Source organism: Procambarus clarkii, chromosome 32, assembly GCF_040958095.1.
Source record: "Procambarus clarkii isolate CNS0578487 chromosome 32, FALCON_Pclarkii_2.0, whole genome shotgun sequence".
NCBI lineage: Eukaryota > Metazoa > Arthropoda > Malacostraca > Decapoda > Cambaridae > Procambarus > Procambarus clarkii.
Window position 1 is genome coordinate 27,239,340 of NC_091181.1, and position 23,145 is coordinate 27,262,484.

The 23,145-nt window shown below is 38.7% G+C and overlaps 1 protein-coding gene across 2 annotated transcripts in view; it reads right to left on the reverse strand.

Annotated features, from left to right (window-relative positions):
- The window catches only part of LOC123759309 (E3 ubiquitin-protein ligase listerin), a 71,727-nt gene that overhangs the window by 26,590 nt on the left and 21,992 nt on the right, over nucleotides 1–23,145 (reverse strand). For both annotated transcript variants that reach the window (XM_045744195.2, XM_045744196.2), the window contains exons 7-17: nucleotides 22,614–22,787; nucleotides 17,176–17,363; nucleotides 16,510–16,642; nucleotides 13,287–13,967; nucleotides 11,521–11,755; nucleotides 9,988–10,838; nucleotides 8,759–8,877; nucleotides 6,660–6,798; nucleotides 3,549–3,778; nucleotides 1,122–1,287; nucleotides 202–403 (exon numbers count right to left, since the gene is read on the reverse strand). In XM_045744195.2, the coding sequence (XP_045600151.1) occupies nucleotides 202–403; nucleotides 1,122–1,287; nucleotides 3,549–3,778; nucleotides 6,660–6,798; nucleotides 8,759–8,877; nucleotides 9,988–10,838; nucleotides 11,521–11,755; nucleotides 13,287–13,967; nucleotides 16,510–16,642; nucleotides 17,176–17,363; nucleotides 22,614–22,787 (3,118 nt within the window). The remainder of the gene's footprint in view (nucleotides 1–201; nucleotides 404–1,121; nucleotides 1,288–3,548; nucleotides 3,779–6,659; nucleotides 6,799–8,758; nucleotides 8,878–9,987; nucleotides 10,839–11,520; nucleotides 11,756–13,286; nucleotides 13,968–16,509; nucleotides 16,643–17,175; nucleotides 17,364–22,613; nucleotides 22,788–23,145) is intronic.

Here is a 23,145-nt window from a genome sequence, read left to right on the forward strand (position 1 = left end):
GAAATGAATGTACGAGGGATATTTTTAATTTCTGTTACTTTATATCTACAACCTTATTTTACTATACAATATTTTTCATCACATTTTTCCAAGCTCGTGCTGTCCCATCCCATAAAAGCAGGAAATGGGGTAACGCTAATGTATCCATGCATGTTCTATTGTCATACAACAAATTCACTATTAAGCTTGATTCAAACAAACCTGCAATATCCACATATATGGGGATAAGCGAGTTGTAGATTGACGGTGAGAAAAATTCTTTCCAGTCCTCTAAAAGTTTGGGGGGATATTTCTCCTTTTCTGATTGATCAAATGTCAACTTTTCCATGAATTCACTGACACAACCAATACATTTACACACTGCACATGTAAAGATTCCTGTCACAATTTCTTTGTCAGCACTCTGGAAAAGTAAAATAAAAGTGGAATGACAAATATTTATAGATCCAACAGCATATTTTAATATTGTGTACAGTATCATAAAATTGTGCAAGCAAAATATAATTATTCTCACACCCACAAATGTTAAACGATGTATACAAATTTGCGTGCGATATAACTATCTCACACAAACTACTCCTCTAGGTAAAACAAAAGGATAAATATTTTTTGGAATATATAAGTAGCTTTTATCTTCTGGATCTTCAGTTGATACAGCACCCAGAAAACTTATTTAAAAGCTAATACTTCACTTCTAACAGCATAAACTAAAATGATGCACGTGAAACACACCTGCCTTGGTCAAAATGTTTAAGGAAAACAATTACTGTTGGAATAAAGATTATTACTTGAAGTGGAGGTGTACTGTACATAACAAGTAATTACACCTTCATTTACGCATATGCTCGAGTCATGACTATTGGCCACGGAGAATGGGTAATACTCTACACTTGACTATTATGCAGCAGGGGATTATTGTACTACAGTATAATGATGCACAGCTGCTGTAATCAAATCTAATAATGACATATACACTTACTTGTATGCAAGGCCTATCAAACTCCATGTTCACATAGGAAAGCTTAGAAGCAGAGGTGTTGAATCCTTTAAGAACCATGTACACACAACATCAGTGACACTAATGATCATTACCAAAGTACAGAAAACCCCGATTTCCTTACCTTCCTTGATTCCTCAAGAGACTGTACCCAAGAAGAAAGTAGGCACAGAACAAAGTCCCAGTGGGATGGCTCAAGGTAAATTGCATGTCTCTTAATCAGCACAGTCACTAGTCGCACCAAAGAACATGTGAGAACGATATCCTCCCATGCCATACCAGTAACGTCTCTGAAACAAACTTTCTGCTCTAATATACATGTAAAATATGTAACTTGGATATAACCTTATATGTTCATACAGGTAACCTTTTTACAAACTTTAACTATGAAAAACATTAAATTGTAAACTATATAAGGGTGCAATGGTGTAATGACTCTTATATCATAACAAAGTCTTTGTGTGAAGCTCAATTTTGATTGGGTAAAGACGGTTGTTGTGGCACTTTTGTAAGCTGATGATAACCAGTGAAGTGTTAATGTAAATTTTGGGGTTGTATAGGCTATAGCTTGAAAAGATATCAAGCATCTGTAATCTTAATAACTTGAGTGATAAAATTATCCAAGAATGATAGACTGCACATATATGTATGTATGTATGAATGCATTATGATTATATATAATTGTACTCTACATCTATCTATTGTAATAAATCTGAAACATTGTGTTAGTGCAGAACTGTATCTACAGAACAAGAACTATGCTCATGGTATCCTGTCAACTTTGCTTATTTTCTAATACATGTACAGGGTATTGTAATTTACTTTTAGAATGTATTTTGTTTTTGTTACACACCACCAACTCTTTGAGACATTCCAACAGTTTACCTTTCAATTTGTAAACTGGAAGTCTGTTTCACGGAGAATTTGTAAAAAAGTAATAGGCACTGTGGAAAAAATCAGTGATTGCACTATTGCATACAAATAAAAGTGAATGTAACCAGCATAAAAAGTTATAGAGGCATTAGTTTACTAAATAATTACTTAAGTGTAGTTACCCATTGATGATTCTGAGGTTCAACATTCTTATGGCCCGGTCTCTGACCAGGCCTCCTGGTTGCTGGCCTGATAAACCAGGCTGTTCGATGCAGCTGCTCGTAGCCTGACGTATGAGTCACAGCCTGGTTCACCAGATATCCTTGAAAGGTGCTTTTTTGAACACTGCGAGAGGTCTGCCAGTTATACCCTATATGTGTAGGGCGAGTGTGTTGAGAAGTCTTGGGACTTTGATATTGACTGAGTTCTCTCTCAGTGTCTAAGTTTTTGCATCAGCTTTACCACCTCCTTTGTGAAGTGGCACAATCTCTGCTGTTTCATGTCAGGGTACATGAAGGGTACGTGGACCCTGTACATGTACAGGGTAGATACACCAGTATCTACTCTTTGTCTCCAAAAGTTGTTTAGGGGATGTGATAGTGGTTTTTTGCAATTCTTTATCAATATAGAATTTCAGAAGTCTGGCCTGGTGCATAGGCATGCTGTTTATGGATGCTTGAAAGTCGAGTGTAGTTAGGGTAACATCTGATATATGGTTTGATGGTGGTGTCACATTCACAAAGAATTCATTTGGATTACTAATCTGCAATGTGTTCAAGGAATCACTAAAAACAGAATCGTACTGTAACCTCAGTACAGGGAGTTCCCACTTTATGAACATTTGTCCATACAAACATTCTAGGTCTCTATGTATCCCTTTCATGGATAAATCATTGTCCTAACTTGCTGGAGCATCCCTTTGAATTTTGGGCAGCCTGAATGTCTGCATGGCAGCCACATGGTGGTACAGAACAAATGGTATAGCATGGGTGGAGTGGTGGGTGCATGGAGGTGTAGGTTTGTGTGGCTGGGTGGCTGGGAGTGTATGAGATACATTCCCAATATCCAGTAGCTTTAAGTCCTCAATGACCCCCACACACATGATTTGATCGTGTTTACTGTGTTGGTGTTGCCTTGGGCTGAAGATAGGAGGAGGGTGGGGAGGTGTTTACTCCTGAGGTTAATTATAAAATAGCAGACCACCAATACAGTGCACATGTAATTTCATGCACCTATTCATGTAATTATACCACTTCATTCTTGAAAAACAGCTAACTTTGATAAGCAGGATAACTCCATCATTCAAGGTAAATAATATGTGGTTTTTTTATGTCCCCAAAATATTGGTTTTGTGAGGATTTTTGGTGGCCTGGGAATGGATCTCTCACTTATAGCATTACGCCTATGGAAAATCTCGATCCACTTTTCGAACAAATGCTTTACAAATACAATCTCTGAATGTAACTTGTTTGTAATTCGGTTACTGACTGTATTATAAGAGTACAGAGGCTTATAATAATAGAGCTCTTTAACAAATAAAATGACAAATTTTAGACTCCATAATGTTTTGAAAAGGAAAAATTAAAACTAACAAGAAGAAAGGAACATAAAAAGCCATATGCTGTAGTTAGTAACTGAAAATGCCATTTCTGGAACAGTGAAATAAAAAAATACTCACGTGGCAAATAAGAAAATGTTGTCAGCCTTTTCTCTCCACTGAGTCAGAACCAAGAAGATTGAGTTTATAACATCCTTTGTGATAGATGAAGGTACATAATTCAGGGCTGTTGTTATGATACACACACTTGGAGTAGCGGAAAATGGGTCATCTGAGTAGCTGGATAACTTCCCCATCTCTTCAGCTAAGATATCATTAATAATTTCTTGAGGAAGCAGTGAGAGTAGGGACTGTGGATATTGAAATATAACTTTTAATAAAAAAATAGTAATGATTAAATTATTAATATAAGTACATGCTAGCAAAACATAGGGCAATAAATACACCATGTTACACATGGGGCAATAAGCAAATATGAAAACCTCCTTTCTTAGCAGCTCAATCAGTTACTTTCCTAAAGTAGAGTTGCTGTGCCCATAGGACAGAACTGCAGTCAGGACAAACAACATTATGATACCAGAGCCACAAAGAACTTTTCAAACAGACCCAGCAAGGTCAAGATAGTGTTAAGGAGTACTGTACCAAAAAAAAAAAAAAATCCAGTTCAGAATGACCTATAAAAGGTTCATTCACAATACTTCAAGAGCTTTCAACCCCACCTTAGCATCATAAGTAATCGCCAGTGGAGTGCTCTCGCTAACTAACTTTAGCAGTCTCCGTGGTGTAGTGGTAAGACACTCGCCTGGCGTTCCGCGAGCGCTATGTCATGGGTTCGTATCCTGGCCGGGGAGGATTTACTGGGCACAATTCCTTAACTGTAGCCTCTGTTTAACGCAACAGTAAAATGTGTACTTGGATGAAAAAACGATTCTTCGCGGCAGGGGATCGTATTCCAGGGACCATAGGATTAAGGACTTGCCCGAAACGCTACGCGTACTAGTGGCTGTACAAGAATGTAACAACTCTTGTATATATCTCAAAAAAAAAACTACAATACTAGTTTGTTTACCCAGACACCTTGACTGACCAATACTAGGTGGCAACACCAGTCGTAACAGCATTTAATGATCCAAGGCATTTTCCCATATTAGTTCAACAGGAAGGAATCAAATGTTGAATGTATTGTTGGATGGCCTCTTCCAGTGTGTTTCTCCTCTCAAAGATCACAATTAGTTGTAGTGGAAGCTTTACATTTTGATTGGAACTGCAGAAGATAATTTATATGTTTCTTATAATACATATGTTTTTTGTCCATCCTGGTGAAGCAAAAAGAGTTTTCCAAACTGCATCATTTTGCCAGATCCCTCTGGATAGTCAGCTTTTCCCAGTTTGCCTCTCAATGTGCCACAGTTTGTTCTCCATTTCCCTCCAATTTATTTGCATAAATGATCAGCCCTTGGCATCATATGAACACTTCCACACTACCTTTCAATCATCATACATGGGGTTTCTAGGAAAGGTCTATCACCACCTCCATGGTGGTGGTGTTCCTCATCCTGGTGGGCTCTCCAGCAGTACTGCATGCATTATTGCTCTCTTTCAGTCTTCTTTTGTGTCAGTTCCTTGCATTATGTTGTTTGTTACTTGGCTCATTTTAAGAGAAGAAGCATTTGCTCATCACAAACGTTTCTTGTTGCACTGCTCTAGCACAGACTTTTCACCTCAATTATGGCCTAGATCTTTCAAGTCTTCATTTTCTTATGCATGGTAGGATATTCTATCTTTCTCATTCATCGTTGGCCTTTGACTATGATCTTGGAATTTTAATGTCTCAAGTTTTTAGTCTTTCTGCAGTTTGAGGAAAACCAGATTAGTGCGCTTCAGGCTATCATTTGAAGTCCTGGCTTCATCACTTTTGGTTGGCAATACATTTGTGCATATCTATCCTAACTCAAGTATCATGCCCAAAATTAAGATTACTTTCAGATAGGACCCTATCTTGCTTCAAGCTGGTATGTCCATCTTTGGATACATCATACACTATATTCTGCTGTGGTCTCACATTGTTACTAAATCTCAAGCCATCTGCACAAATTCCAGCTGTGTGTCTACCTAAATCCTTGCACCATGGTGCCATGTACTAAGATCTATATACAGTACCTAAACTGTTTTGCAGGAGTGGTCAACTTGAGTCAGCCACAAGTGAATCTTCATGCACATTATGTTCAAAATGTTTCCCCTCTAAAGATGTTCTTTTTGTTGAAATCCTGTTTTGAAATCTGAGTTCAGGGTTTCTGACAGCCATCAGTATGTTGTACTTTGACAGGTCTCCTCCTAGGAATCTGTTTTTGTCCGAAGGTCTCATCAGCTTTAGTTTTGGAGACTTTCATCTTCTTCCTGCCCCAGGACTGTTAGAACTCCATTCAGCAGCACAGGTTTTCCTCAATTATGTTTTTTGCAATTTTTGTGGCCACTTTTGCATCGATCTTGCCTCAGGGAGCATCCAAGAGGAATAGCTCAGAAATCAGGCTTTGAGAGCACTGTATATGAAAAGCTACTTTATAAGCACTATTAGATGCTCCCATTACCCCTTTCCTTTGTGAACAGAATTATTTTGTGTCAATCAGAATGTGATAAGAGCTCAAGGCAGGGGACTTGGTGTTGGTAAAGGTGATGCCATCTAGTGGCAGAGACTTGACCGAGACTTTGAAAATTTTGAGTTTTTATAAGTAAGTTTTCTTAACTCACTCTGGGCTAGACTGAGCTAGACTCCAGTGCCTCCCTATCAATTGCATGACCCAGCAATAATGTGCAAAAATAACTGCTGTGCTAGTACAAAATGTCACTATACAACCTGTTCTCCTACAAAGAATGTAGCTTTTTGCTCGTATGCATTACATAAGGCCAAAAATTTTTGTACTAGAAAATGGAAGGAGCTCACAAAAGTGACGTACCACCCCGTTTTCTGTTTTAAGTCCTCTGTCTTAGTCTGGTAGGTTAGAAGAGGACACTTTAAATTGACCATATTCTGGAAGTTGGGAAATCTTACAAGGACGGGCTGCGCTATGAAGAGCCTATTCAATGGGTCAGTGTCATCTTGCCTCAGGGAGCATCAAAGTGCCTTGCTCATAAAGCCTGATTTTTGTGAAATAAAATCATCACTTATCTAACAGTTGTTCGTTAAATTAAAGAAAACAGAACTGAATTCATATTTTTCTTGGTACTTCATACCTGTTTGGTTGCAGTAAATCCAAGTGCACTGTCTTCCAAGCCCTCCATCAGCCGCATGATGTTAACATCTTCAGATTTCATCCAGTCTGTTAGAACTTTGATCAGAGTAACACACCAGGAACTACTGCCATCATTACATCTGTGAGAATGAATGAAAATTAGAGACATGTAGGATTTTCTATAAATTTGCTATAATCTGAAAACTGGATTTAAACGCATCTTAAAATTAGCATCAACCTTTCATTAACTATGTATGTTCTGATTGGAGCCAATTAAAAGAGGTATCCGTGGGCCAGCACATCTCTGGAAACAAATAGAATGGTGAAATGAGTACAGGGGAATGCAATGCTTAACCCATGCACAGTGCACTCAATTTAAATGACAACCCCTTGGTGAACAAGAAAAAAATAAACCCTTGAAAAACTATTGTTGTTTTAATAGTTAAAATGTGTTCCCCTGATGACAGGAAAACCCCCCCAGCCTTAAATGTAATGAAATGGCATTTTCTGGGTGAGCCCTGGAGTCTCCCTGGAGCCATTGGACTGGTATTTGCTATATTAGTCTGGGACTTCAGTCACGTTCAGTCATGGCGTTCTGCCTACTGGGAACCACGAGCCAGAACCTGTTTCCCTCAGAGAGGCGCAGGGAGCAATAACCTATGAAAACTCCACTCTTTGAGAGTATATTCATATCTACTATCGACTGGGGTTAGGCACCTAAAAAGGTAGGCGCCCCAAAACAGATCCCAACTGGTAGAAAATTGCAGCCCATGATCGAACAGAGCCCAAGAACCGCCCAAAAAACAAGGTAACAAGCAAATCGCCATCAAACTGACGCGCGGCATGTTTGAGCCGGCCGCCTGCTCACCAGTTTAGAGACTGAGCAAACGGAAGAAAACTGCCGACCGGAAGGAGGGAGGGTGTCAGGGAGCCTCCGGGACTCACTCAGAAAATGGCGTTTCATTAATTCAAAGCTGGTTTTCTCCAGCTTTTCACCTTGACCAGTCCTGGAGCATCTACATTTACAATGACGGCTTCGCAGTCGGGGAAGGGTGCCACATATATAGGGAAGGGTGCCACATATATAGGGAAGGGTGCCACATATATAGGGAAAGCTGCTTGCTTTCATAAGCAAGCAGCTTACACTTTTCTACCAGTTGGTGGTCTGTTTTGGGGTGCTTACCTTTCTGGGTGCCTAACCCTGGTCAATGGCAGACATGAATATACTCTCAAAATGTAGTTTTCATAGGCCATTTCTCCTTGCGCCTCTCTGAGGGAATCAGGTTTTGGCTCTTGGTTCCCGGTAGGAATAGAACTCCGTATGACTGAAGCCCCAGACTAATATAGTTAATATCAGTCCGATAGCTCCTAGGAGTCGACAGGGCTTCTCTCAGAAAAATAAGCACTCCTTCCTTCCTAACAACCTGCTTTATGACAATATCATCTTGACATATTTTCCTTAATTTTATAAGCTACAGACTTACACTACAATTTTTTGGTAGTATCCAAATTTTTTTGGTAGATCCCTAATTCTTTTAATCAACCTAACACAACACATGCATCTTAGAGAAGTCATCTCTATTACTCAAACTCTTGGGTTTTCATGATGATGGCACACCCTCATTTCAATTCTATATGTACAGGTTGGAACAACCACTCCCTGTACCCTTTCCTGTGTTCTTAATCAGCTAGTATTGTACCAACTATTTTCCTTTTCACAATTCACTCTATACACAACTTTCAATAAATTTCTCTCAAGTCAAGCACCAGAGATATTTTAGACTCATTAATATATTCCAGCACTTCTTTCATTCTAATGAAATGCACTGTATAGGCAGTTTCTTCTTCCACTGCACCTGTTAATTACATTTTACCTGCAGTTAATTTCAGCTATCATCTGTCACAGTGTTCTTCTATGGAGACAAGCATGAACAGAATGCTCTTTCATGCTTGGGCACAAAGTGTTCTATACAGTACTGTCTCACTTGTGAAAATGGCAGCTATTTACAGACTACAGGAGAAAATATGCTACAGTTATCTTATGTGTAAGATTAACATGGATTATCCTAGTTTAAATAAGGCCTTTCTTCTCTTACAAACCTGTTTTTTATTTGTTTTGTGATAAGTCTCTTGTTTCCCTGATTTAGCAATCTCATCAGGCACTTCATGTCCTCATTTAGTTTATTTGTACCAACTCTCATGTCTTCAGACACCGTATTCTGTAAAAAAAAAAAAAAAATATATAACGATGTATTAAACACAGAAACCTAACGTCACCTTTTTACTTTAGTGTTAAAAAATCAGGATTTGAGTGTATATGATAAGTTCCTTTCTGAGCTGGTTATGCAGTTGCTTCCTTTAGCAAGCTTCCACTTCACCAACGATACTGCAAATCCAGTCTGGGTCAGTGGGACTATCTATTAACTCTGGCTTAGCAGGGATCTTTTCTAAATACCTAAGCAACACCCATGTAGGGGAAGGAGGACAGTGGAGAATTATCAATCCAGCCCAGTATGAACCACAGAAAATTATATCACAACACTTAAAACCTTTTCCAAACAATTTAAATCAAAGGGACCACCAAGTTATGCTCAGCTACTGTTAACTACCTTCGGCTAGCTGACCAAGAGAGGGCCGAAAGAGAGAGAGCCTGAGTGACACACAAAAAGGAACGTTTCATCCATATTCAATGCATTTGGAAAGAATAGCCATGAATGTCAAAAAAGAAAGACAAGCAGACAAAAACATTGAAGGGTCCATTTACTGTTGCCACAGGAAATCATAGAAGCAGCATAGAAATCTATAGATCTGAAGAAACTGACAGTCATAACCCAAATAGAAAAAAAAAAAAAAAAGAGTCAAACGGGAGAGGGGTCCAAACTTCCACACAGATGACAAAGGTGATAAGGAAAAGAAGACAACAATATGTGAACTGACCACCACGTACCTCTTCCCCATTCACCCCGGGAACAAAGGCAAGTACAGTACAATGAAAGATGAAGAAAACCATTGAAACAAGGCAGAGAGCCAGGAGAAAGATAACCCACCAATGGCTACCAGTCACAAGAGGAACTAGTTGGTCAAACCATCAAGCAAAGTAGAGCACAGCAATATAAACAGTTGGCCTCTACTGGAGGATTGGAAGACACACTATATTAATATAGAGACTTGTGGTCTACACCAACGGGAAGGTAAATAGGGACAGAATCCCATCCCATATTGAACACATTGGGAGCTGCATATATAATTTTTTTTATTAGATTACTATTTACATATTAAAATGTCAACTTTCATAACAGGTATGTGAGAATCCATGTAAGCATACTTACATTCTGGAGGGAATCATTTAATTCTTGCATGACAGTTGCATGGCAGGTGGAGTGAAGTGCTGAAACAACAAGGTGAGTGTACTTCCCAAGAGACACCTGCTCTTCCTTCACAGGGAGTAAATTATCATCTCCAGAGCCACACATGAACAGCAGCAAGTCGCACAGAAACATTGACATGCGTGTATGAGTATGTTCCCAATTCTGTCTTTCATGCATGCTTTTTGGAAACGGAAATTCCCTCAAAGATATAGTACCCTGAAGAACAGCAGGAGCCACATACAATGGCGAGAGCTCTGCTTCTAAGTCTGCCCATTCTCCCTCAGTGGGCATAAGCAAGTCTAACATAACTTGTGTTTTACTATGATCCAGGATGATGCTACAATCTTCTTCTTTTGGCACTTGATTAAATACCATCCTCATGAGATCTTGTGTAAGTTCAGCCATAGTCATCGTCAAATGGTACGTGCAAGTGCTCTCCAGCACAGTTTGCTTAATATCTTTTAAAGTTGAACTAAGACAACTGCCTTCTTCCAAAAGCTTATCTGGATTATCTTCTGCAACTGATGTAATTAAACCTTGAAAACCTTTCAGGAAGGTTATCTTGATCAAGTCAACTGTGTCTTCTGAGAGGGATTTTGAAGACTGGCAAAGCAACAAAAACAATGACTTCATAAATTCATGGATGCCTCGTGTTTGCCAACATACGTAACTGCCGAATAGCTGTCCTGCCAAATTTGCCACTAACTGCACAATCCTCTCTTCTGGTTCACTTCCATTAGGAGCACTGACTCTAAGGTTGATGCTGAGTTTGGTGAGAATCTGTGATATGTAGTCCATGGCTATCACAGGTTCTGTTGAAGGGAAAGCATTATAATAGGGTTGTATCACTAAATGATCAGTTAATTACAATGTTTGAGAAGTAAAATATTAGGTGTAAGAACAAAAACAAAATACGAAGATCATAAATCAAATAATTTATTCAATAATGAAGATGAGATTTATGATAGTAAATGAGATTTATGATAGTAAATCTCAAATTCTGTCCTATTAAAACCATTCAAAGAAAAGATTTATACAGGTAAATGTATACTTAACCATCATTGAGTATTTCTGCTAACATTCACACTTAAATTGATGCATCAGGGACGCGTGTTTACATGTGAATGCCGAGCAAATAGACGAATACCGAACATGAATACGGTGTCTGAATGCCGAAAAGCACAAATTGGGAGCTGAACGAATACCGAAGTTCCACTGTACTTCTAAAATTTGGCACGAGGGAATAAATGGCCCAATAACACTATAGATCTTTCTTGCCCTACCATACATGTTTATAAAGTTTTAAATTGATAAGCAGAGTTTTTCTCCAGATATCATCCATTTTGCAACAAAAATAAAAACAAAATACGTATATATATTCACTGAACATTATAAAAGTATCCCTTTGGAGTAAACCTAACAATGTGTGTGTGTCAATCAAGGTAGTACAGGATATTGCAAATTATGAAAAAGTAACGCCATAAAAATGCCTACCTTTTTGGTTTCCATTTCTAAGTACAAAATTGAATAGGGAAATAAGTTCATCTTGCTGCATCAAGTGCTGAGTTGATGTTAATATCTTGACAGGACCACAGAGTCTATCTACTAATTGGACTAATCTGCAACCCAACTGTGATGACAATAACCATGCTGCGGCCACTTCGTCACTCTCCCTGCGCTCTGTCATCTTCTCAATCAGCAGCCGCAATGCACTTACAGACAAACATGGCTGAAAATAGTTATGTTTTAGAGCAAATATTTAATACTGTGCCTGCTACATTACCATATATTTTACATGATAGTATCTTATTTCAAAGACAACACAATTCACATAAATCCTCCTGCAAAATGATTAATACTAAAATTATTTTCCAACAAAAGTGTCAAGCTAAACAAAACATGGCCTTAATACCAACATTATCCTCACTTTAATAAGGCTTTATTAAAATCCTCAGATTAGGCAAAATTGCAATTAATTTTGTCAATAAAGATGTTAATAATAATAATAATTTGAAGGACTCGGCCCTCAAAACTGCGAGTCAACAAATATAATTTCCAATAATAGTATACCCTCTGGTGAAACAAATTACAGAGTATCTAAACTCCAACACATTTTCATTTACATAAGTATATATCTCTGAATTATTAACCCTCTCCCCTTCCCTGAGGACTATCTCTCAAAAGATAGGCAAACAAAAAAGCTTCCTGAAGTAAGTATTGCAACTGATGTGTGTAGTACTCAATTTGATATATTAGCACTATAGCAGTCCAATCAAGAAGAGTAGACTGACAAATTAGCAGCCATTCTCCCTACTGAAAATAAAGTAATGTTTGCCAAGAGGAAGTGGAGACCCAGAACTGATGCCAAGAGGCAGTGCAACAACTAAGCTCCAGCAGAGCAGACTTAAATTCAGATGCCTGGTTTCTGGCCTTTAAGAGAAATGCTGCAAGTCCTGGTGAAACTAAGCTACAGCATTGTGAAACTGGGATTAGGTTCAGTATACATTGGAACATTAGCATCAACTACAGGATCAATGAATGTCTTGAAGTTGAAATAAGATAGCTACATAATCAAACCAAGCCAAGGAATATGCTAGAGACCCTCCTCATCCCTCAGTGAAGAAGAGTAAACCCTTAAGTCCTGTCATGGAGCAAATAGTTTCCTAGTTCCAGATTAGTGACAAAGGCTTCTATTTTTGTTATTCACAGGAGCTGAACTTCCAATGGAGAGCAGCAGACCACCCCTCATGTGGGAGAACCATCAAGCATAAGTGATGGCTCAGCTCTTTTTAAACCCCCTTAGGTACAGGAGAAACAGAGAACATAACCTCTACACTCTGACCAACCTAAACCTGAATGAGTAAGGACCAGTCACTAGGACCTGCATCAAGCAGAGGGATTGAAGGTGATCATGAGGACAAGCACTTCCCAGCTTTGGCGGCTTTGTTTACATTTACTAAACAGTTTACGAGCTTCAAAGCACTAAGGGACTGTTTATAACACATCAGATTAGAAAGTTTCTATGCTCATAAACTATTTAATATAAACAAAGCCGATAAAAAGTGAGAAAAGATGTACAGGTTCGTAAGTAATGCTTGTTGAATCCTGGCCAAGGTACTTAACCATAATGCAGTACAGTCAGGAAGAATGTGATGAGGAATGTGAAGGTAGAGATGGTGCTGTCATCTGGTCTCAATCAGAAAAAGACAGAAAATATATACTGTATTACAGGTGTATTAGCATGAAAACACAAAAATTACCTTGAAATTCATCAATATTAATTTCTGCTCATCTTGTTCCATCAAAACATATAAACTCATGAATATATTAATGGTGGGTTGAGAAATGGACGGATTTTCTCCTTCCATTTTGGGCAGAATCACCTGTTCAAGCACTTCTCTAGTATTAGCAAGTTTCTCTTCACTTAGACCATATAAAAGAGCACTGTAAACACTTGGTGATGGGAAAGAGGAGAGTAAAACTGAAAACATGTTATAAATTGACACATTTTTCTCCTGCATATATGTAGTGTGACAAGAAAGTGTTAATGGTGCAATCTTCATTCCAGTATTTTCCAAGAAAATCTTTTCTTTCTCATCTTTATCTTTAAGATCGTCATCAGCATGCTGGACTTTTAATTGAACTTCATCATTAAACTTAATTCCTTCTCTTCTGTGGCTGAATTTAGAATCAGGGTTCCTCAAAACATTAAAAAAATTTATCATTTTTGACACCGTCGTCTCATTTCCTTGATGAATTAGGATTTCACACTCTGGAATAAATTTTTTCCAAAAAAGGTCAAGAAGAAAACTCAAAAACTTGATTTCTTCATGTTGAGATTTCCACGAGAAGAAGCGCAGCAGCCCAGCAACTTCACGGTAAAGTTTGGAGGTGCTTAACTGTGGCGTGTCAATGAAAGATGATCTCAAAAGCTCAACCACCTGAAATTAAATATTATATTAATATAGCAGATTTACTCATAAAAATCTGTATACAGTATTAAATGTTTTTGCAATTTAGAAAATTGTATTATCACAAGTCATTAGTTTATACTGTAAATATATAAAAGTCATACAAGTCATTATTTATACTGTACTGTATTTTAAATTATATTTGATTAAAACTTTTAATAATGCTTTGTGTTCAGCAATAAAAAAAAAAATTGCATGTAACATTCAGAATAAAATTGATAACGAGCGAGTGTCCAGTAGTGAGATTTATTATTTCTTCCTAAAATATCTTTTATTAGAATGTTTGGTACCAGATAATTACTTTTTTAGGGGAGCCCCATAGTGGTTCTCTATCTCACTGACATTGCTCTAATCTACCAGTCACACCAGTTGCACAAGTCAAGTTCATTTATCTACCAGGACCCAGAGACAAAACTTCACCACCCTTCCTACGAGATGCAGGGTGCAGGAAGTTTATGACATCATATAAATCTTTAAGAGAGTGCTAAAAAGCAAGATCACAAAATACATGGAATCACAGCATCTCCATAACCACGGACAACATGGTTTCAGAACAGGGCGCTCTTGCCTGTCACAGTTGCTGGACCACTATGACATGCCATTAGATGCCATGGAAGAAACAAAACGCTAATGTAATTTACACAGATTTCGCAAAAGCCCTTGACAAATGTGATGATGGTATTATTGCACATAAAATGCATTCAAAAGGAATTACCGGAAAAATAGGCAGATGGATCTACAGTTTCCTGACTAACAGAACCCAATGTGTAATAGTCAATAAAATCAAATCCGGTCCATCAACTGTGAAGAGCTCAGTCCCCCAGGGTACTGTGCTTGCTCCAGTACTTTTTCTCATCCTCATATCGGACATAGACAAGGACACAATCCTTGTCTACTGTATCATCCTTTGCATATGACACTAGGATTTTCAGGAGTGTAGACAACATAGAAGACACAGCAAACCTCTAATCAGACATAAATCAGGTTTTTCTATGGGCTACAGAAAATAATATGGTGTTTAACAAAGATAAGTTCCAGCTCATGTACAAAACTCAGGCAAATCATAACATAGAACGAAAAGACAACGTAAAGGATTTGGGTGTACTCATGTCGGAAGACTTTACCTTCAGAGAACACAATAAAGTAGCCGTCACAACTGCAAGAAAAATGACAGGTTGGATAACAAGAACCTTTCACACTAGAGATGTTATATTGATGATACTTTTCAAGACGCTAGTGTGCTCTAGAGTGGAGTACTGCTGCACAATGACAGCCCCTTTCAAAGCTGGAGAAATTGCTGATCTGGAGAGCGTGCAGAGATCCTTTACTGCTAGAATCCACTCAGTAAAACATCTAAACTACTGGGACTGACTAAAGAGCCTAAATCTGTATTCTCTTGAGCGCAGGCAGAGAGATACATAATAATTTATACATGGAAAATATTAGAGGGGCTGGTCCCAAACCTGCACACAGAAATAACATCACATGAGACCAGGAGGCATGGCAGGATGTGCAGAATACCCCCGTTGAAAAGCAGAGGTGCAACAAGGTACTCAGGAAGAACTCAATCAACATCAGAGGCCTGAGACTGTTCAACACGCTTTCAATACACGTAAGGGGCATAACTGGCCGACCCCTCACAGTGTCCAAGAGAGAACTGGATAAGCACCTCCAAAGGATACCTGATCAACCAGGCTGTAACAGCCGTGTCCAACAGCCTGGTTGACCAGTCCAGCAACCAGGAGGCCTGGTCGACGACCGAGCCGCAGGGACGCTAAGCCCTGGAAGCACCTCAAGGTAAGGATATTTGAGCTCAGGGGTTTTTGGCAGGCTAACAAGGTCATGGCAGCCAGGTATTTTGCCAATGTCTCTTGTTCTCTTCGGTCCTATGTTGCCCTGGGTTGTGTTTCCCGGTCATTGGTCTTTACTTCAACAGTGCCTGCTGCCTCCCCTCCTCTCTAGTAAGTCCCTCTAATTTTCTCTCTGGTTATTCAGCTACAGGGAGTTACCAAGGAGCTCCTCCAAAAATCTAGTGTTGAATGTAATGAAACCCTCTTTCTGGTAGAGCCCTTGAGGCTCCCAGTCCCCCTCCCTCCCTTTCATGTTCATTGGTTCACTACGGTGTTCATCTGCTTCCGAAATGATTTGATAGCTGATGCTCGAGCGAGTTCTGGGTCACCTAGTGGCGGCATTCGACATTAACTGGCTTAAGCTAGTTTTGTGTTTTTCCATTTGTTTATTTTGTATCTTTTGAGAGCGATTTGGCTGTTTAGTATGCAGTACGGTACTGTATATAAATTCACCCATAAATTGTGTCATATTATTCTAAAAGCCATTAAGGAAAATGAAAGAACATCAGAAAAATATGCCACAAGTTAGGATAGCATGAAGATAGCTAAAAATCAGAAAAAATCATGAAACCAGGACTGTTTTATTCCTCAAATATTCTGAACTATTAAAGCTACTGTGCTGTATATGAGTATACATGTTTTAATGTATGTATTACAATTACCTGGTATTTCATGAGGGCATCCCAAAGTTGTGGGTCGTTCACTTTCTTGCTAACAAAAGAAAGGCACTCAAACAGGGATATTATAACCGAGGATACATCTCTACTATTGGATAAAATTCTGTCTTTCAGTAATCTGAAAAAAGAAAGAAAATATTAAAAAATATTACTTAAACCTTATTTTATCAAGCTTAATTATATTAGTATTTAATATGCCAATATGTATGTTGAATATAGTACATAGCTATAGAAAATACAAATATATATATATATATAAAGGGTTTAAATCTTCCAATTTCAGTGCAATTTACTCTTGATGGATCTATATATACTGGCCAATGTTCATTTACCATGCATGAATAATCATATAAAACAAAGGCAATACAAGTGCAACATGATTTTTTACTCGATTTTAGTTTTATTGGAAAATACAACAACTAATTTTCTATGTACATTATTTAATGACTGTTAGCATTATGTTCAGAAATTTATAAATTGATCAGAAATGAGGGTACTGTGTACTGGAATAGCAAATAAAAATATGAAAAAAGAAAACACAAGTTGAGGACTGTCATTGGAAGTGTTGTAGCCACAATGGAATTTTTATTTTTGTTGCATGACATGTTGCACCCAGCAAACACAAACCATGTAGTTCAAATATAAACATACCCAGTTGTCATAGCTCTGAAGAAATCAGTGTAAAATGTACATTTATCATCCATAGCTTCCTCTGGGATGACACTAATAATAGGAAGTAACTGTGGATACCATTCCCCGGCACTGCCTCGGGCTCCATCACGCATTACTGAATACATTCGCTTGAAAACTGACCTGCTGCTTTTATCTCCCCAGAATTCCTGCAGAATAAGAAGGAATGAAGGAATCAGAACCATCATCTGTGTCCATTATTTCCTTAAAAACTTGGAGCTTAAACTGTTTTATTAGCATAGTATTAAAAAAAAAAAAAAAAAGCGTTGAATGTAATGAAATGCCATTTTCTGTGAAAGCCCCGGAGGCTCCCTGGAGCTATTGGACTGATACACATTATGTTAGTCTGGGGGCCATCGGTCAATGGAGTTCTGCCTACCGGGGACCACGAGCCAGAACCCGGCCCCTCTCAGAGAGGCACAGGGTGCAATGGCCTAGGAAACCCCCAAGTGTTTGGGAACATTCCATGTCTGCCATCGACTGGGGTTAGGCACCCAAAAAGATAGGCATAACAAAACTGACCCCACTTGATAAGAAATTGCAACTGAAGACCGAACAGAGGCAGAACTCCCCAAAACAAAGAAACTTGCAAACAAGCAAACATCACACACCACCGTGTCGCTTGTCTGCACAGCCCTCTCCTCCCCGGGAGGGGGAGGGGGAGAGCTACTAACATCTTCAGTTCGCAGGCTGAACATCAAAAACAAAACTGCCGACCGGAGGGAGGGGAGGGTGCCAGGGGGCCTCCGGGGCTCACCCAGAAAATGGCGTTTCATTACATTCAATGCTGGTTTTCTGTGGGGAGCCTCTCCGGCTCCCTGGAGCAACCTAACCAAAGACACTGTCAGTGTTTCTCTTCACAATTTTGTTTGGTACAGTGGTACCTCGGAACACGAGTGTCCCTGTATGCGAGTTTTTCGGAATACGAGCAGGATTTCCTCGGAAAATGTGTCTCGGAAGGTGAGGGTTACCTTGGAACACGAGTTTGTTATGTGTACAGGCCGACTAGCGCATGGTGGCACGGCGATCGCGCCTCAGTTTACTAGTGTCTCGCACCCAGTGACTATCCCACCTGAATTCTTCACTAGGATTTACAGTTGTTTGTCGGTTTTTTGGCCATTTGAGCATAAAAGTTGTCATTATATATCTCGCCATGGGTCTCAAGAAAGCCATTGGTAAGGTTCAACCTAAGAAAATAGCTGTGAGTAGAGGCAGTAGAGGATGTCCCTTCTCGATTAAGAAAATGAGAGAAGTATGGGAAGAACTGCAAAGTTTTGTTGAAAAAACACCCAGATAAAGCTGTAGCAGGCCATTGCATTGACCTTTTAAATGACAATGTGATGTCTTAATACAGACAAGTGTTAAAATGTAGGGAAAAACAAGTGTCTTTAGACAGATTCTTAGTAAAACAAGCAAGTCCTAGTGGTATGCAGGCAAAATGTGCCAGAGTGTGCATACCAGTGAAGTCCTCACTGCCTGATGTTATAATGGAAGGAGACTCCCCTTCCAAACAGTAACACCTCTCCTCCTCCCTCCTCCTCCTCATATCTTCCATACACCAACAGCAGTCCTCAGCAAGGGTAAGTAATACAGTCCTCAGCAAGGGTAAGTAATAACTTGAACATAGTTTTTTAGGTTTATTTAGATGAATTAGGTATAAAGTTTAGTTTGATGTGGGGTTTTTGGGGTAGTCAGGAATGGATTAATTCATTTCCCATTATTTCTTATGGGGAAATTAGCTTCGGAATACGAGTTTTCAGAATATGAGCCGTCTCCAGGAACGAATTAAACTCTTAAACTAAGGTACCCCTGTACTCATATTGTGTGTGCCTTGGTTTCATATTTTGCTCTGAGAGCCAGGGTTCCCTTCCTTGGTGGTTGGCTACATTTTCCCTGCTCCACCAGAGATACCTGCTCAGATTAGTTTGCATTCTGCCTCTACTAGTCGACACATTTTAAATCACCTTGTTTCAGAGCAGTGCACGGGACTTGCTCTATGTTATGAGGTCTGTTGAAGGGTATAGTGGTTAGCTGTGCACTGATTAATGCAATGTAATCATGCATAACTTGACTCCTATATTTGTGTGGGGCTCTTTGCTTTCACATAGGTTATGCTCAAGTAAGTTACTCGAATGTTCTGTCCATGACTGCATATGCTTTATCTCGTCGATTGCTTATGGCTGCAGTTTGTTCAGCCGAGATGCGTCCCGCATACTTGGAGCACCTGCCTATCAGCATTACAGCCCAGGTACTGTAGTTGGTTTCCCTTGCTTACTGAGTCCAGCCCATTTATGGCCTGATTTATGCTTCTGATGCCTTTTTCTCAGTTTGGGTTGATCTGAGCCTCAAGTTTCGTTTGCCTCATAAGATCAGTCCGAGTCTGATCTTAACTTCTGTTATGCAAGAGTGGGCCTTAAAGACCTGGTGCATGTTCTTAAGGTTTGGCTAGACAAATGCTTAGCTGAGGAAGCTAGAGGATTTCCTTCAAGATAATATTGCATTTTTTTAATTAAATGTTTCACATAATGATAAATATACTACAGTATGTAGACAGTATAAATTACTATGAAAAGAAATCATTTATTGATGAAATAAGAAAACACTAAAATATCAAAGCAATATAGTCAACCACGTACCTCTCCATACAAATTTCTTTACACTCTCTGTTAGCACTGTACAGTACCCTTATTATATTTTGCACACCATTAAGTTGCGCAATACATCATACGATGGGTTGAGTGACTTGCTATAAAATGCGCATCCCATCATATGATGTACTGGAGTACTACGCAAGATTTAAACGGCCCACGGATACACGGGGTTCACCTCACCTTCATCAGGGCTCTTGTAAACAGACGCCATTTTTTTTTAAATCGTGAGCCAAATTCCCGGGTGTGAGGGCCTCAGTATTGAGTGAACCACCAAGGCTGACGCACGCAGCATGAGCTCACAGCACTGCTGTTCAGCTTGTGACCACAGCATCGCCTAAAAATGCCATAATATACATGTTCATGCTATTATTAGGCGATGAAATTATTACAGAAGACCCTTTACTGTGATAAAAATGACCAGGATTCTGATAATAGCAGGATTGTTGTGATAATTAACGCTGTAGTGGGAGGAGCAATCTTGGTGGGGAGGGAGGTAGCATTGTCTGCTGACTCTGTGTGACCACCTTTTACTGTCTGGACTCTCTATACCAGCTTAGTGGTTCGCTATGGTGAACAAAACATGCAGATACTTATATATAACATCTGTATATAAAAGCAAAAACAGTATGGTGGGAGGAGAATGGTGGCGAGTCAGGTGAGGTGAGGTGAAGGAGAAAGTGGCAGCCAGTGGCAGGCTGCCACTGCCACTCAGCATACCAACTTAGTGGTTCGTTATGGTGAACATGAATGTAGATACTTATATATAATGTGTATATACAGTGTAATAACAGCAAAATGAGTGTGGGGAAGAAGCCATTTTGGTGATGGGGGTTGGCAACATCTGCACGATTTGTAAGTTGGTAGGGGTGGCCACTATGCTCTTTGGGGATTATACCGGCTTAGTTGAACAGTTATGGTGAACAGAACTTGTAGATACTTATACATAATGTCTGTATATAGAGTAATAACACCACAAACAGTATTGTTGGGGTGAAATTTTAGTGCGTCTGACCTTGAATGTGCGAGGAAGGCAGCTGTGTGTAGCGACGTCTCTTAGTGCCTGAACTAACTATATCAACTTAGTTGTACAGTTGTGGTGAACAAAACATGTAGATACTTATATATAACGTCTGTATATAGTGAATAAAAGCAAAAACAGTATTGTGGGAGGAGAATGTGGGTAAGTCAGGTAAGTTGCGGAAGGGAGGAAGTAGCAGCCAGTGGCGGGCTGCCACTGCCACTGAGCATGCCAACTTAGTGGTTCGTTATGGTGAACACAAATGTAGATATTTATATATAATGTCTGTATATAGTGAATAAAAGCAAAAACAGTATGGTGGAAGGAGAATGTGGGCGAGTGAGGTGTTGAGGGAGTAAGTGGCAGCGAGTAGCTGGCTGGTGTGTGGCGGTCACTCCTTGTTGCTTTTGATTCATAATACCAACTTAGTGGTTCATTATTGTGAACAAAACATGCAGATACTTATATATAACCTGTGTATATAGTGTAATAACTGACAAAGTATTTGTTCACTGTTTGATGAACATAATAATTGAATCAACAATATGCACACGATAATTTTGAGTACAGCGATGATTCACTCATTTTATTATATAAATATATCACACTACACACTATTGAATAATATAACAGCAAAAAAACTACAAAAAATCAATCAGAGACATTGAAATAATTAGGTAATTATCTCTTTGTGGCCACTCCTGCCTGACAGCTGGGAGCAATAGACCATCTGGGACGCACGCTGAGTCAGCGCCTGTTTTTTGCCAGACTTCCCCGCCCTATAGCGGGCAATATCTGCCACTTACGATTTTTTTTATTATTTTTCCCATGATCAGAGAACACAAACAGGTTCAGAAGAATTTTTTTTTTTTTTGGTATACGCCTGTGGGTGACAAATGCTAATTAGCCCTGAGCAACACAAGGGTTAATAGAAAACTTTAAGCATAACATAATATAACCTCAATATACAGCTTTTAAGTAAACTTTTATAAATGTATAAAGTTTATGAAAACCTTGATCAAGCAGAAATCTGTTTTACTGAACAAAATAATGCAACATGGTATCAAGATCTGACTACATGAGATAACCAACATCGTAGGTTTTAATAGGACAATAATAAGTTGATAATATCATTTAAGATGCTTTTTAGGGATTACATTTATACTGTTAATAGCTGGGTGACCCCCATACGCAAAATTTTATTACAATAATAATAAAAGAAGAGTTTAAAATATAGGAATGGAACAAAAATTTGAACAAAATAGCATATATTACCTTGGACATTCAAAATTTCCTATTACTGTACTGTACTTAAATTTTGATTTTGCCAAGTGAAGTCCTTAGTTTTTGTTAGAAATGCTTCCTAAAAATTTTAAATTTTCTCTTATATGATTAAAAAAAAATCACAAATAGTTTATGGTAAACTTAAACAAAATTATGAATGTAATTAACAAAAATTTTTTGTTAATTAATGACTTCCATATAAAAGGAAAGTTACATTTTTATTAGGTAATAATAGCCAGAGAAATGCAAATCTTGGTAATTGTAAATATTTATGATTTGAACCAAATTTTTAAATGATTTTATACTGAAGTAGTGAAAAATGCCAACTGGCATAAGTTTTTATATATCAATTGACATAGGTCATCATTTAAGGGTTAAGCCACCAGCCAATGTTATAATAAATTCCTACTTCAATCCATTATAAGTAAGGGAACTTTAACACTTACTGGATGAGTAACACAGAGATGTAGGAAAGCTATCCATATATGAGGCAGTACAGTGCCATCTTGATCATCCAAAGCTGGAATAATGGCACTGCTAAGTTCCGTTCTTGAATTACCAAGCAGCTTTGGGTCGTATTCAAACATGTCTTTGACTGTAGAAAACCATGCACTCCGCACCTGCAAAATAAAATATATATCCTTATTTAAACTAATGTTAATTATGAATTCCTACTTCATGCATAACCATAATCAATCACTTCTAACAATATTACAATTTCACTCATGCCATGGTACCCATTAATATTCCATTATAACATCAGGCAGTGATAACATTTCTAGGGTACTCTCTCTCCTACGTTTTTCATGCATACCACTTGGACCTGGTTGTGGTTCATTGCTTGCTTGTCTTACTAAGAATCTGTCTAGCACTAACTAGCACGAGACGAGCTGGAACCCGGAAGATGCATCCATTGGTCCACCGAGCCCCAACAGGGTTTTCCAGGGCTCGTAGGCTTGCTGTTATGGGAAGCCCAGG